Source organism: Podarcis bocagei (assembly GCF_964188305.1).
Source record: "Podarcis bocagei genome assembly, chromosome: 10".
Lineage (NCBI taxonomy): Eukaryota > Metazoa > Chordata > Lepidosauria > Squamata > Lacertidae > Podarcis > Podarcis bocagei.
In genome coordinates, this window is record NC_138135.1 from 8,699,716 (window position 1) to 8,713,595 (window position 13,880).

At 44.4% G+C, this 13,880-nt stretch overlaps 1 protein-coding gene across 1 annotated transcript in view; it reads right to left on the reverse strand.

The window, feature by feature from the left end:
* The window catches only part of LOC308596891 (uncharacterized protein), a 233,865-nt gene that overhangs the window by 88,689 nt on the left and 131,296 nt on the right, over positions 1-13,880 (reverse strand). Inside the window, exons 58-61 of the mRNA XM_081212195.1 lie at positions 5,380-5,460; positions 5,220-5,282; positions 3,306-3,341; positions 570-623 (exon numbers count right to left, since the gene is read on the reverse strand). Of these exons, the coding sequence (XP_081068321.1) occupies positions 570-623; positions 3,306-3,341; positions 5,220-5,282; positions 5,380-5,460 (234 nt within the window). The remainder of the gene's footprint in view (positions 1-569; positions 624-3,305; positions 3,342-5,219; positions 5,283-5,379; positions 5,461-13,880) is intronic.

Sequence of the window (13,880 nt, forward strand, 5' to 3'; positions counted from 1 at the left end):
AACCGTCTGGACCTGCTCCAGGCTGCAAAACAACAACAAAACCCTAAAGATGTAAATCAAATTTTGGACAGATTTATGGGGATGTCAGAAATATGCTCAGGGTCGAGTGTGGATTTCATGCTCTTTATTCAGCTCATAGTGGTGAGGAGGAATGGAAGTTCCCCCAAAATGTCTGCTTTATATACGTTATTTACACAATGGGCCCCACGTGATTGGCTAATTCTGGGATTCTCCTGTAGGCCAATCAGGTTGCGGATTCACTTCCACCTGGAGTTGGATTGGGTGGCTCCTGCGGCCCAATCAGACTGCTGCATTCTGGACCCTATTGTTCTAGGACCAATCAGACTGCTGCATTCTGAATCCTATTGTTCTAGGACCAATCAGACTGCTGCCTTTTAGATCCTATTCAACTCAGTACATAACATGTGTAGAGCTTGGAGAAGCAATACACTCTCTCTCCATTGCATCAGTCTAGGTCGCATCAGCCAAAGAGGTTCGCTACCACAACCACACAGCTTTTTATGTTTTGGCATCTATTGACAAAAAAAAATTAAAAAAAAATTGCAAACCTTTTGACCTTGAACTGGCAGGGAATCAGGATCCACCATGTCTGACCTTTGCTTCTAAAGAGAGAAAACCTTGTTAATTTTATATCTTTGGATTTTTACATTTCATCTTAAAATGCTTTTCTTCCCCTGAGCCGTTGAGACAGTTTCAGGCTCCCCTCATAATACTAGAGCCCAATGGGGCCACCCAACCATGGGATGTGATCCATGAGAGGCAGTCAAATACAACATTCCTTGTTTTCCTAGAGTGGACATGCAAGGGGATGCTTGGTCCAGCCAGTCGAAACTTCCTGTTCCTCCTGGGCTGGAGCATCCTTCCTTGCATGTGATAGAAGGTGACTGTGATCTAACCTGTCCAGGTAACAAAAGGATGAGTCATGCAGCACTCTCTCTCTCTCTCTCTCTCTCTCTCTCTCTCTCTCTCTCTCTCTCTCTCTCTGTCTTTCACTTCCTTCTTCGTTTGACCAGCTTTCAGCTAGGACTGCTCTGCTAGCTCTCAGCTGGCAGAAGCACTGGGATTATTCCCCCATATGGGATAGATCCACATGTACATATTTGTAACTAAGTTTCAGGGATCCAACTGTGAACTGATGTAAGTAAACTTCTTTTATTGACTTTGAATAAGATTGTAGCATCTTTATTCTTTTAAGAGGGATTCAAGGGAACTTACCAGGAATGTACAATTCAGTCTGAGACGGATTGAATTGTATAATAGTGAGAGGCTCACACGAGCCTGCAACCAGCTCTCTGCTGTGCATGTAAAAAGGGGGGATGTAACTCTGCTACATAAAGGAACTTGCCAGCGCAAGTTAGGAAGGATATTAATAAACACTATATCTTCTCCTGTCACCCTGAACATTCCCACACCAACAAAGCTGAATGCTACAAACAGGGGCACTTGGCCCAGTTTATACTTTTTTATTATTATTAAATATTTTCTTGTTTTACAGAAGTATGTGTAATGTCTCTCGTATTTTTTCCATGTAACATTTTTACAAATCAGTTTCATAAAATGCTGGAGAGGGTGCACCTCCACAGGCACATACCTCCACATGTGGTGGGAGTGCCCCAAAATCCAACTTTTTGGCCCAGTTTATATACCTTAAGCCGGCCCAGGCAAAATACACACACTGTCTACAATAGGTCGCCTTAATGCTGCAATTAGCGAATCACAACACTGGCCCTATCTCAGTAGGGATTGGCAGCCTGCCAGCTACTAACAATGTCGCTGGAGGGTCATAACAGCCTGTATAGTGTAAGCAACCAACAAGCTAATATCCTCAAACTTCAGTAACTTTTCCGTTATTTCCTAAAATTTATACACTGCAAGATTGTAAAAGGCCTCAGAGCAGTATCTGTGTAAATGGACACCATACATATAACATGAGTACTGCCCAGAATATAAATAAAAAATATCATATTTTATTTCTTCACTGATTTTACTCACAGGACTTGCATATGTGTTATATGTGTAACTTATAACAGTTACCATATTTTTCGCCCTATAGGACGCACTTTCCCCCCTCCAGAAATGAAGGGAAAATGTGTGTGCGTCCTATGGGGCGAATGCAGGCTTTCGCTGAAGCCTGGAGAGCGAGAGGGGTCGGTGCGCACCGACCCCTCTCGCTCTCCAGGCTTCAGGAGAGCCGCAGCGCCAGCCCCACAAGGTCGGGGGACAGCGGGGAGGCGGAACGCCGCCATCCCATTGTCTCCTGATGTGGTTTGGAGGCTGACGGTGGGGAGATGCGTGCTTCTCCCCGCTGCCTGCCCCACAAGCTCCGGGGACAGCTGGGAGGCGCAGCGCGTCTTCCCGCTGTCCCCGGACCTGGTCTGCAGGCGGGCGGCGGGGAGAAGAGCGCTTCTCCCCGCTGCCGGCCCCACAAGCGCCTGGGGGGGGAAATAAATTTTTTTTCTTTATTTCCCCCCCAAAAAACTTGGTGCGTCCTATGGGCCGGTGCGTCCTATGGGGCGAAAAATACAGTATATAAGAACTGGCAAAAGAGCTTCTTCTGTAATGGTGAAATAAAAAAATTCCACATTGAGAAAAAACAACAACAACCCAAAGCTGAATGGTGGAAGATTCAGAGCAGACAGAAGAAAGTCCTTCACACAGAGCAGGCATGTCCAACAGGTAGATCACTGGTAGATCACTGGCTCCCCCCAAAGAAGCTAAACTCCCCTAAAAAAAGCTCAACAATTTGAATATGAACCCCCAAAAATGGAGGTATATCACTGCCAGTTTTTAACTCTGTGAGTAGATCGCTGTCTCTTGGGAGTTGGCCACCCCTGATAGTGCATAGCTAATCTACTGAATTCATTCCCCAAGTGATGGCATAGCTGTCAACGTTTCCCTTTTTTTAAGGGAAATTCCCTTATTCCGAATAGGATTCCTTGGAAGAAAAGGGAAAAGTTGACAGCTATGAGTGATGGCCACCAACTTAGGATGACTTTAAAAGAGGATCAAACAAATTCATAGAGGACTGATTGTCTCTTGGACATACCCCATACCAGGAATCAGGGACGTCCCATCCCACTTTGCCGCCTGAGGCAAAAAGGGAAGCTGCCTTGCCCCTTGCCAAAGCCTCGCTTACTACTCCATGCTTCTCTGGCAGCAGCAGCAGCAGCATGGGCAGGCTGGGCACAGGCCGGGGTGCCACCCCACGGGACTCTGCCACCCAAGGCGGCTGCAGGAATCACAGCTAAGAATTGAGAGTTACCTGCTGTTGCAAAAAGGGTTACCTTAATTCTCCTTGCTCCGTGAGGCCCAGGATAAGCCTTGAAAGAGAGGAGGGGGAAAAGCACATGTGCACAGGGAGGAATGGATGAGAAATCAAATTCTAGGCATATAAGGCTAGTGAAATCTGTCTGTTGAGGTTCTTGTGGTTCTCAAACTTAATCCGTTCCAGAAGTCCGTTCCAAAACCAAAGCGTTCCAAAACCAAGGCATGCTTTCCCACAGAAAGTAATGCAAAAACGCAGTGGCGTAGCGTGGGGGGGTGCAGGGGGGCGGCCGCATCGGGCGCAACATCTGGGGGTTAGGGTTAGGGGGCGCAAATCCACGGGTTAGGGGGCGCAAATTACTTGCCTTGCCCCGGGTGCTGACAACCCACGCTACGCCACTGCAAAAACGGATTAACCCATTCCAGACTTTTAAAAAAACAACCCCTAAAACAGCAATTTAACATGAGTTTTACTATCTAACGAGACCATTGATCCATAAAATGAAAGCATTAAACGATGTGCTGCAGTCACAGAATCAATCAATCAATCAGTAGCTGAACTGGGTTCCACACAGTTACACACACACACACACACACACACACACACACACACACAAGAGCCACAAAAACAAAAATGCAAAATAAATAGCAAAAGCAGACAGACCTCAGCATAACACTCAAAATGGAAGCGTGGCACTCAGATCGGAAGTGCAATGCTCAAAACGGAGCACATCCGGCTTCTGAAAAGAGTTCGCAAACCGGAACGCTTACTTCCGGGTTTGCAGGGTTTGGGTTCCAAGTTGTTTGAGTACCAAGGCGTTTGAGAAGCAAGGCGCCACTGTAGTCCTTATGAGAATTCATGAGCAGAGCATCCCTCTCCTAATACACATTAACTGGCCACCCCAGTCTCTGCACGGGATTCCAAGGGGTTTGGGGCATTCAGCGAGGGTCTGTGTTCCTTCGGGGGGAATGAGGTACCGCAGAGTCTGCAGTATCTTTGAAATATGCTTTATTTGCACATATTTACACCGGAAACTTCCAATGGAGAGTGATTTCATAGAATTCACATCTCAGAAGGCACTCATCCTTCAAATGGGCACAAGATATAGGACATAATATACAATTTGAGGACTGGGGAAAATTGTGGAAAACAGATTTAAAATTTACAGATTGTTCCCTTCTGAAAGAAAATTATATGAAAATGATGTATAGGTGGTATATAACACCAGTACAGATAGCAAAAATGTATAAAACCGGCTCTAACATTTGTTGGAAATGTAAAAAAAAGAAGGGACTTTTTATCATATGTGGTGGGAATGCAAAGAAGTTTTAAAAAATTGGTAAATGATATATAATGAATTGAAGAAAATGTTTAAAATGATATTCATTAAAAAAACAAACCAGAAGCATTTTTGTTAGGGATTGTAGGACAAGACCTGCCAAGGAAAATAAGGAACTTATTTATGTATGCAACTACAGCAGCAAGAGTCTTGATAGCACAAGGATGGAAGAATGAGAAAACTCCGACAAAAGAACAGTGGCAAGAGAGATTGATGGACTATGCAGAACTGGCTAAACTGACATACAAATTGCGAGACAAGGACAACTGTGACTTCAAGGAAGAATGAGAACTTTTCACAAATTATTTAAAAACACAACGAAACGAACTGGACTCCTTGGCAGGTTTTGAATAAACACACACAAATTTATTGTTGATAACACGATGGACAGATCTGTAAGGTTATATACAGTTTTATAATAAGCAGAGAAAATATGTGCAGTGAAATCAGAGAGGAGCTGAGGGAAGTCCGGGGGGGGGAAGGGGGGAGAAATTATGTAGGCGATTATATGGCTTGATAATTGTTATGTGGAAATTGAGCAATAAAAAATATTTTTAAAAAATAGAAAAAGGGGAAAAAACCACAATAACTCACCCCATAACTGGCATGGTGTTCCAACAGGGCTCCCCTAATTCCAAGCGCACCAGGAGAACGCACCTGTGCAGCCACAATAAAAAGTAAGTCACACGCTTTGCTTGTTTGGTAACGAAACCAACACCTCCTGGGGCTCAAAGGTAAAGAGGGGGATCTTTACCTCAAGGCTCCGAGTCTCTGCCGTCCTTCGGACTCTGCCGTTGCCTCTGTCCTCGGGGTCAGAATGGCCGCCAGCATTTTCCTGCTTGAAGGAAGACAGCGTTGGCCAAAAAGGAAAAAAATCTGCACAGGAGTTCCCTGGATTACGTTGAATCCCTGATTAATAATAAGCCCAGTATTTGAGTTTGAATCAATATATTAATCAATAAGATGGATCAGGCCAGTGGCCCATCCAGTCCATCGTCCTGTTTTCACAATGGCCAGCCAAGATGCCTGTGGGAAACCAGAAAGCAGGATTCGAAACCAGGAGCAACTCTCCCCTCCTGTGATAGATAGATAGCTACGGTCAGAGACCAGCTTGTAAAACACACTTGGGGGTACAGTCACAGAAGGAAAACAAACAATTAAAACAATGTACAACAATAAATTTAAAATTTATAAATGCGATAAGTGTAAAGACACTTAAAACTTTAAGATAAGCTACCGCAGAGAGAGGGGACGCGGGTGGCGCTGTGGGCTAAACCACAGAGCCTAGGACTTGCCGATCAGAAAGTCGGCGGTTCGAATCCCTGCGACGGGGTGAGCTCCCGTTGTTTGGTCCCTCTCCTGCCAACCTAGCAGTTTGAAAGCACCTCAAAGTGCAAGTAGATAAATAGGTACCGCTCAGGCGGGAAGGTAAACGGCGTTTCCGTGTGCTGCTCTGGTTCGCCAGAAGTGGCTTAGTCATGCTGGCCACATGACCTGGAAGCTGTACACTGGCTTCCTCAGCCAATAAAGCGAGATGAGCGCCGCAACCCCAGAGTCGGCCACGACTGGACCTAATAGTTAGGGGTCCCTTTACCTTTACCTTACCGCAGAGAGATGACCCAGAGTCTCCCATGGAACCGAGTTTGGGGTTTTCTTAATGAACTAGTTTGAGTTGGGAGATGGTCTGCACCTACAGATCTGTACACAGAATCTGGTGACCATCCAGGTCATCTTCTAATATTTGCCTAACAGGAAAAGGTCAATTTTTTGCTTTTCTGGGAGGTCAGCGAGCCTCACCAGCAGGGGATCCATGATCTTACTACGTGCCTCTTCATAAAAGGGACATCTAAAGAACAAGTGCTCTGGGCTTCCTATCTCCCCCAATGAACAGGTGCAAAGTCTCTGAGCATATGGGAGTTTTTTTAAGGCTCCTTCCAGGACCGGTGAGGGCAGAACTGAGTTTCTGGCGAGTGTAAAGGCCCTTCTTGCATTTTTAGATACGAGAAAGAAGAGATATCTGTTAAGTTGTGGGTGAACATATCAGCGATTCTTCAAACAGCTCTTGTTTATTCACAGGCCAGAACAGAACTGAACTGAAGGGTTCAGCCATCCTGCTTATATACAGCTCCACTACAATGCAACTGTAACACTTTCTGTAACTATCCAATCACTGAACGTCACTTTCAATCCCTTATTTGCATATGTGGACCTGAGTGAAAACTATCTACAGTATCCCCCTGCTGGCCCAGGGTGAGAACTTCAGTACATAACAATATCCTCCCTCTTGTGGTTTCCAGCAATTGAAGCGTTCCTGACTCTGACTGCACATTACAGGCAGTTGGACAATAATAATAATACTACCGTAATAATTTTATTTTTGTACACAGCCCATCTGACTGGGTTTGCCCAGCTACTCTGGGCAGCTTCCAGCATATGCAACAGCATAGTAAAACAAGGACAATATGACCTCGGGGTCTCTTCCAACTGCAATTCTGTGACTCTATAACTCATTATGTGGCAGCTTCCTATGTTCCTATGAACTAAACTGGGAGACCAGTAACGTCTGCTATGTTGGCCCAAAACCCCAATTTCAAACCCTGGCATCTGCGGACTATGTCTGGAATAGATTCCCATCCTAAAGCTCTGGGGAACTGCTGCCCCCAGTCACTGTGAAAAAGACTGAGCGAGGCAGCCGAGGAATATCAACTTCTCGTGTTCCTATGTCAAGGTGAAACATGAAACAATGGCAGTGAAGGCTATGAACGAGGGCAATGATCTACCTGACCATTGTAGTAGTTTTTTAGAGGGCTGGTGTCAAGGACTGGCTGGGTGGGGGAAAGTGGGAGGTGCCACACACCCAAGAGCAGGGGTCAGCAAACTTTTTCAGCAGGGGGCCAGTCCACTGTCCCTCAGACCTTGTGGAGGGCTGGGCTATATTTTGGAAAAAAAATATGAACGAATTCCTATGCCCCACAAATAACCCAGAGATGCATTTTAAATAAAAGCACACATTCTACTCATGTAAAAACATGCTGATTCCCGGGCCGTCCATGGGCCGGATTTAGTAGGTGATTGGGCCGGATCCGGCCTCCGGGGCTTAGTTTGCCTGCCCATGCCCAAGAGTCCCCCCCCCCAGGAAGTGTAGCACCCTGCTTGTGGTTAACGCTTAGCTGGAATGAAATATTCAACGCAGCAATAGAGAAATTAAAATAATTATTTATTTGTCAGACAAATAAATGAGAGGCACAGTGGTATATGGTTACCAAGCTCTGGCCTGGCCTCCTGCCATTATGGCCAGCACTTATATTCCCTTAATCCAGCCCCCTTTGCTCCTCCTGTGGCTGCCTCTGTCCAATCAGCCTGGTTGGATTTCCTATTGGCTGATTGCTATAACCAATCCTAAAAGATACACCCATATCCTCCTGTCCTTATATGGAACACAAAGAGCTATATATTGTTACATCTATAAATGACAAATAAGTAGTAATATATCTTACATGTGTCTCAACAAGGAATCTTAATTACCAGCTCACCTCTTGCCCTCCTTGCCCTATTGCCTTCTAAAACAAATGGTTAATCTTAAATTTTTATCTTAAACATATGTCAAGGATCTTGAGTTCACATCAACATTGAAAGATCTCCTTCATTTGAAGGTTTCTAAACAAATGCCTGACAACTTATATATCAGGAGTGCTTGGATGGCGTCTTCTGTCTGGCAGGGGGGCTAGGCTGGTGGCTGACTTAATTTCAGGATAAATACAACTCTTACAACTATATGAAATAAGAATCTAGCATTTCTTAAATCCTTTGCATAATTACATTTAAACCAATATATTTTAATACATAACATAGGTAGCCTTTTAAAAGGAATAAGGCCTTTGTAAAGTAAAAAAGGAACTCAGTAAAAAACAGCTTTCAAAAGAAGCCTCTTCAGTTTACACACCCCCCTTCAGCCAGCTGCTTTTCCCAACATTTATTGCCCTTTAACTCTCTCAGTTTAAGAAAGAAACAGCTTTAAAAAGACTTCCCAAAAATGCTCTCCCAAAAATGCTCTCTTTCTGCCAGCTAGATGCTTCTCCATTTGGTCTTGGCCTTTTAACCTTAGAAAGAAGATCTGGCTCATTTTACTGGGAGGCACATTGGTATTATTTTACTATTTACTCATTCCTAATTATGTTTATCTCTACCTTTTTTATCTTCTGTAACATGTAGGGTCAGTGTCCTCACTCTCAGCCTGTAATTCCCCCTTTTTACGACTTTGAGAATTGTTTTCTGCTATAAATCAAGGGGCCCCTTGTCTAGGAGGAAAACATTGCCAAGGTTCTCTAAGCAGCTGGCCTTCTGCCTGGCATGAAACTTTTGAAAATCTTTAAGCTCTCTCTTTAATATACAAGCCCTGATCAAACATTAATAAAATGCAGGCTTATGCCTGATGCCTCAGAAGGAGGACAGTAGAAGGAGGAGGAGGTTTCCGAGCACAATTCAAAGTGTTGGTGTTGACCTTTAAAGCCCTAAATGGCTTCGGCCCAGTAGACCTGAAGGAGCGTCTCCACCCCCATCATTCTGCCCGGACACTGACGTCCAGCTCTGAGGGCCTTCTGGCAGTTCCCTCACTGTGAGAAGCCACGTTACAGGGAACCAGGCAGAGGGCCTTCTTGGTGGTGGCACCCGCCCTGTGGAACGCCCTCCCACCAGATGTCAGAGAGAACAACAACTACCAGACTTTTAGAAGACATCTGAAGGCAGCCCTGTTTAGGGAAGCTTTTAATGTTTAATAATAATAATAATAATAATAATAATAATAATAATAATAATAATAATAATTTATTATTTGTACCCCGCCCATCTGGCTGGGTTTCCCCAGCCACTCTGGGCGGCTTCCATAAAACCAAAAATACACTAAAATATCACACATTAAAAATATCACACATTAAATGCCCTGCCTTAAGGTCCACAAATAACAACACTTTGGAGGTCCCAAGTCACAAGGTGGTTAGATTGGTCTCAACTAGGGCCAGGGCCTTTTCAGTACTGGCCCTGACTTGGTGGAATGCTCTGTTACAAGAGACTAGGGCCCTGCGGGACTTGACATCTTTCCGCAGGGCCTGCAAGACAGAGCTGTTGCACCAGGCCTTTGGCCAAGGCACAGTCTAACCCTTATGTTCCCCTCCCCTTACGGTTTTGATCTATGGGCTACTATCAAAATGAGGCTGCATTTTAAATTGTATTTTAACCCGTATTTTAATAAAATGGTTTTTGGTTTGTTTGTTTTCCCTATTATGTTTTATTGTAATTTTATTGGTGTTAGATGCCCTGAGCCCGGCTCTGGCAGGGGAGAGCAGGGTATTGAAAAAAAAAATTATTATTATGATTTGTTATGTACTGAGTTGAATAGGATCCAAAATGCAGCAGTCTGATTGGTCCTAGAACAATAGGATTCAGAATGCAGCAGTCTGATTGGTTCTAGAACAATAGGACCCAGAATGCAACAGTCTGATTGGTCCACAGGAGCCACCCAATCCAGCTCCAGGTGGAATTGAATCCGCAACCTGATTGGCCTACAGGTGAATCCTGGAATTAGCCAATCACCTGGGGCCCATTGTGTAAATAATGTATATAAAGCTAATATATATAAAAATAATGTATTCTGGGGGAACTTCCATTCCTCCTCAGCACTATGAGCTGAATAAAGAGCATGAAATCCACTCTCGACTCCGAGTATATTTCATTATTTTTATTATTATTAGTAGTAGTATACTGTGGCGGGGGGGGGGGGGTGGCAGGATCCAGAGGGAGAGGTTAGAGGCGAAGGGTGAGGCCAGTGGTCAGTTTCAGCAATGTTTCCAGCTCATAGCTGTCAACTTTTCCCTTTTCTTGAGAGGAATCCTATTCAGAGTAAGGGAATTTCCCTTTAAAAAAGGGAAACGTTGACAGCTATGTTCTAGCTGAATGAGACGACCCAGAGGAACTCAGCCGTGTTGTGACTTTCTGTGAATAAAAGCCAACTGCATTTCGTGACTCAGATTCTCTCCTGGCCTGTGGATGACCTGTGTTCGCCCGAGAGCTCCTTGACCGCTGGCTTGCCTGATTTCAAATGTCCCTACCAAATCACGAAGTTGGAAGCTTGTGAATGGGATGTCTTTATAAATTACACGGAAAAAGAAGCCTTCCAGAGCATCACTTGGCTTAGCATAGATTAAATCCCACTGGCAATCAGACTGTTTCTCCAAGATTTACAATCTAGATACCGTTATCAGGGGGGAAATTGATTTACTAAGTACGTTCATGGTGCTGTAAACAAAATCTGCCCTTTTTCCCTTATGGGGTATCCAAGAGCCCATATAGAGTCTTTACATAGGTTCCCTATTGGTAGGAGAAAATAACAGAGGCTAACCAGAGAGAATTGAGAAGCAAAGCACTAGTAAGCCTGATCTTTATTGATCTGTTGCAACAGGGTGCTCCCCTCACACGCAGGAAAGGAGGGAGAATCCAGAACAAAGGTGTGCCTGCCCTTATATAGACGTTTTAAATTGCCTTCCCTGGAGCTCAAGACCACCCCTCCATACATCATACATACATCACAGAAGGGGTGTAACCCCAAGACACCCCCCCAATACATCATACCTATATCACAGAAAAGGCGGTCTACAGCAGAAATCTGAGTGCATTGTTTATCTCGTCTGACAGGTTACCTGTTAATGCTGACTTGATTGGATACCCTGGGGAGCCTAGCTAGTATTTTGTAATGATGAATACTTAGTTCCTGAGCCAGGTCACAGGCTCACCCTATTCAAACAGACAGGATTTGTGAAGGAAAAGACAATGGGGAGGATTTTCCATTTTCCTTTGACCTTGCAGAGAAAACATTTGGTCAGTTTGGGAATCAAAAATGGTTTCAAGTTGGTCTTCCTGTGCTGATCTATGTATGTGCTTGGTTGGTACATTTATGAACATTTAACATATATCTAAGATTTTAAAATTCTTATCACAATGGTTAGCAGAAAGTCGTGATTTGAATCAAGGAGTCAAGCCAAAGCTGTGTAAAGAAGGCTTGTATTCCCTATGTAGAAGTTAATTTGAAAATATTTGTTTTTTGAAGTTAGTTATCTACTTTTTGTTTTTATTCCTTTTCTGTTTTCTTTCTTTTCCTTTTCCTTTTATTTGTGTATAATGGATGTATCTACACGTTTGCAATAAAGAAATTTTAAAAAATTATCATGGAAAAAAACCCACGAAGTTGGAAGCTTGCTTTTGGAAAAACAAGCAAACCTGTTTTCGGTTCACAGCATCTTGCGCCAGCTGTCAGATACTGCCAAACTCCACACCACGGGACAGCCAACTATCCCAGCTGTGAGTCGGCCCTCTTGGTGGATATTGCAAATACTCTCTAAGTTCTCAGCCTCCCAAAACTTAGCCTCTCTTTACTGTGCTTTCGGTGTGATGTGATGGGAAGCAAACACAGCAAGAGGAAGGGGCATGTTACAAAACCTTCCGCTGTGCCAACCCTCAGTTCCACAGGTGGCAAGCAATTTCAGCAAGCAGCATGAGCAGCCATCTATCAGGTCCCGCATTCTGAATGGAAATTTGTGGCTAGATGGGGGCAGGGGAATGATTAATCAAACGCTTAAAGCGTTAAGCAAAATACAGACGCAAGGAAGGAAGAAGGGGAAGGAAGGAGGAGCTGGAGTGGAACAGAAGCTAGAAAGTGCCTTCTTCATTCAACTTCAGAGGATGCAAAACTCTGGCAAGTTTTGAGGGACACAGAGGAGAGAAGGGTTTTGCCACCCTGAGAGGCTGTGTCACACAATCCCAAGACACGCATAATGTTTAACCTTTAATTTTGACAAGGGCTGGTTTTCAACATCATTATATATCACCAGCTAAACATTTCTTTTTTCTTTTTTCTCTTTTAAAATAAATTTTATTAGTATTTTCCACACAACAACGGCAACACAAAAAATATCGGAAAATAACAATACACAAAACACAAAAACCAACATTCAGGGGGGGGGAACAAATCCATATCTTACAAGTTAATAAATAGAAACACTTAAAAGAAAAACAAACATTGACTTCCAGAATAGAAGTTTAAAGGGGGAAGTAAATGTACTTGTAGTATTTTCATTATTGTAATAGTTATTATTACTTCTTATTGGTAGAAGGCAATGTTAATTTAGGCGTCTTTATTTTGCTGCCTGTATAAATTTTTTTAAGCCAATAAAAAGAAGAAGAAGAGTTTGCTGGATCAGGCCAATGGCCCATCTAGTCCAGCATCCTGCTTTCACAGGGGCCAAAAAGATGCCCTAATGTGAAGCCCACAGGTAAAGGGACACCTGACCAATAGGTCCAGTCCCGGACGACTCTGGGGTTGCAGCGCTCATCTCGCTTTACTGGCCGAGGGAGCCAGTGTACAGCTTCCGGGTCATGTGGCCAGCATGACTAAGCCGCTTCTAGCAAACCAGAGCAGCGCACAGAAACGCCGTTTACCTTCCCGCCGGAACGGTACCTATTTATCTACTTGCACTTTGACGTGCTTACAAACTGCTAGGTTGGCAGGAGCAGGGACCAAGCAATGGGAACTCACCCCATCGCGGGGATTCAAACCGCCGACCTTCTGATCGGCAAGTCCTAGGCTCTGTGGTTTAACCCACAGCGCCACCCGCGTCCCTCATGAAGCCCATAAGCCGGATGCAATCACAAGAGCCCTTTTCCCTTCTGCAGTTTTCAGTAACTGGTATTCAGAAGAATTTCCTGCACTGTGCAGGATTATCTGCTGTCCAGTTGCTTTAGCTCACTGGTTCCCAAACTTTTTTGACCCCCAGTCACCTTGGTTCCATGAACCCCGTAGAAGGGATCGCCCGACCTATTTCCTCTCTCTTTTATTATTACAGACTCTGGTAGAGTCCTCTCTAAACTGCTCTATAGCCCCTCGGTTCCAATTAAAACCGGCTGTTAATGAAAGCGTGCTACCTGGCTGTAATTCACCCACCTTAGCATTGCTCGCGAGTGGCTGTGGGGTTATTTAAACGCCTCCGGAATGGGAAGCAAGGGAAGAGGAGGAGGCGGAGGGGCTTCGCAGTCGGTTCAGATCAACTGCTCCCTCTTGAAGGCAACGTGAGTTTTTTAATAGCTGACGGCAGGCAAGGGCATCGTTGGAAAGAGAGATTGAATCGTGCTCTGGGCTTGCCAAGTGTTCTCGGTCAGAGCAAAACGGCACCTCGGCAAAGCTTTCTGCAAAGGAAAAAGCTTTGCCGA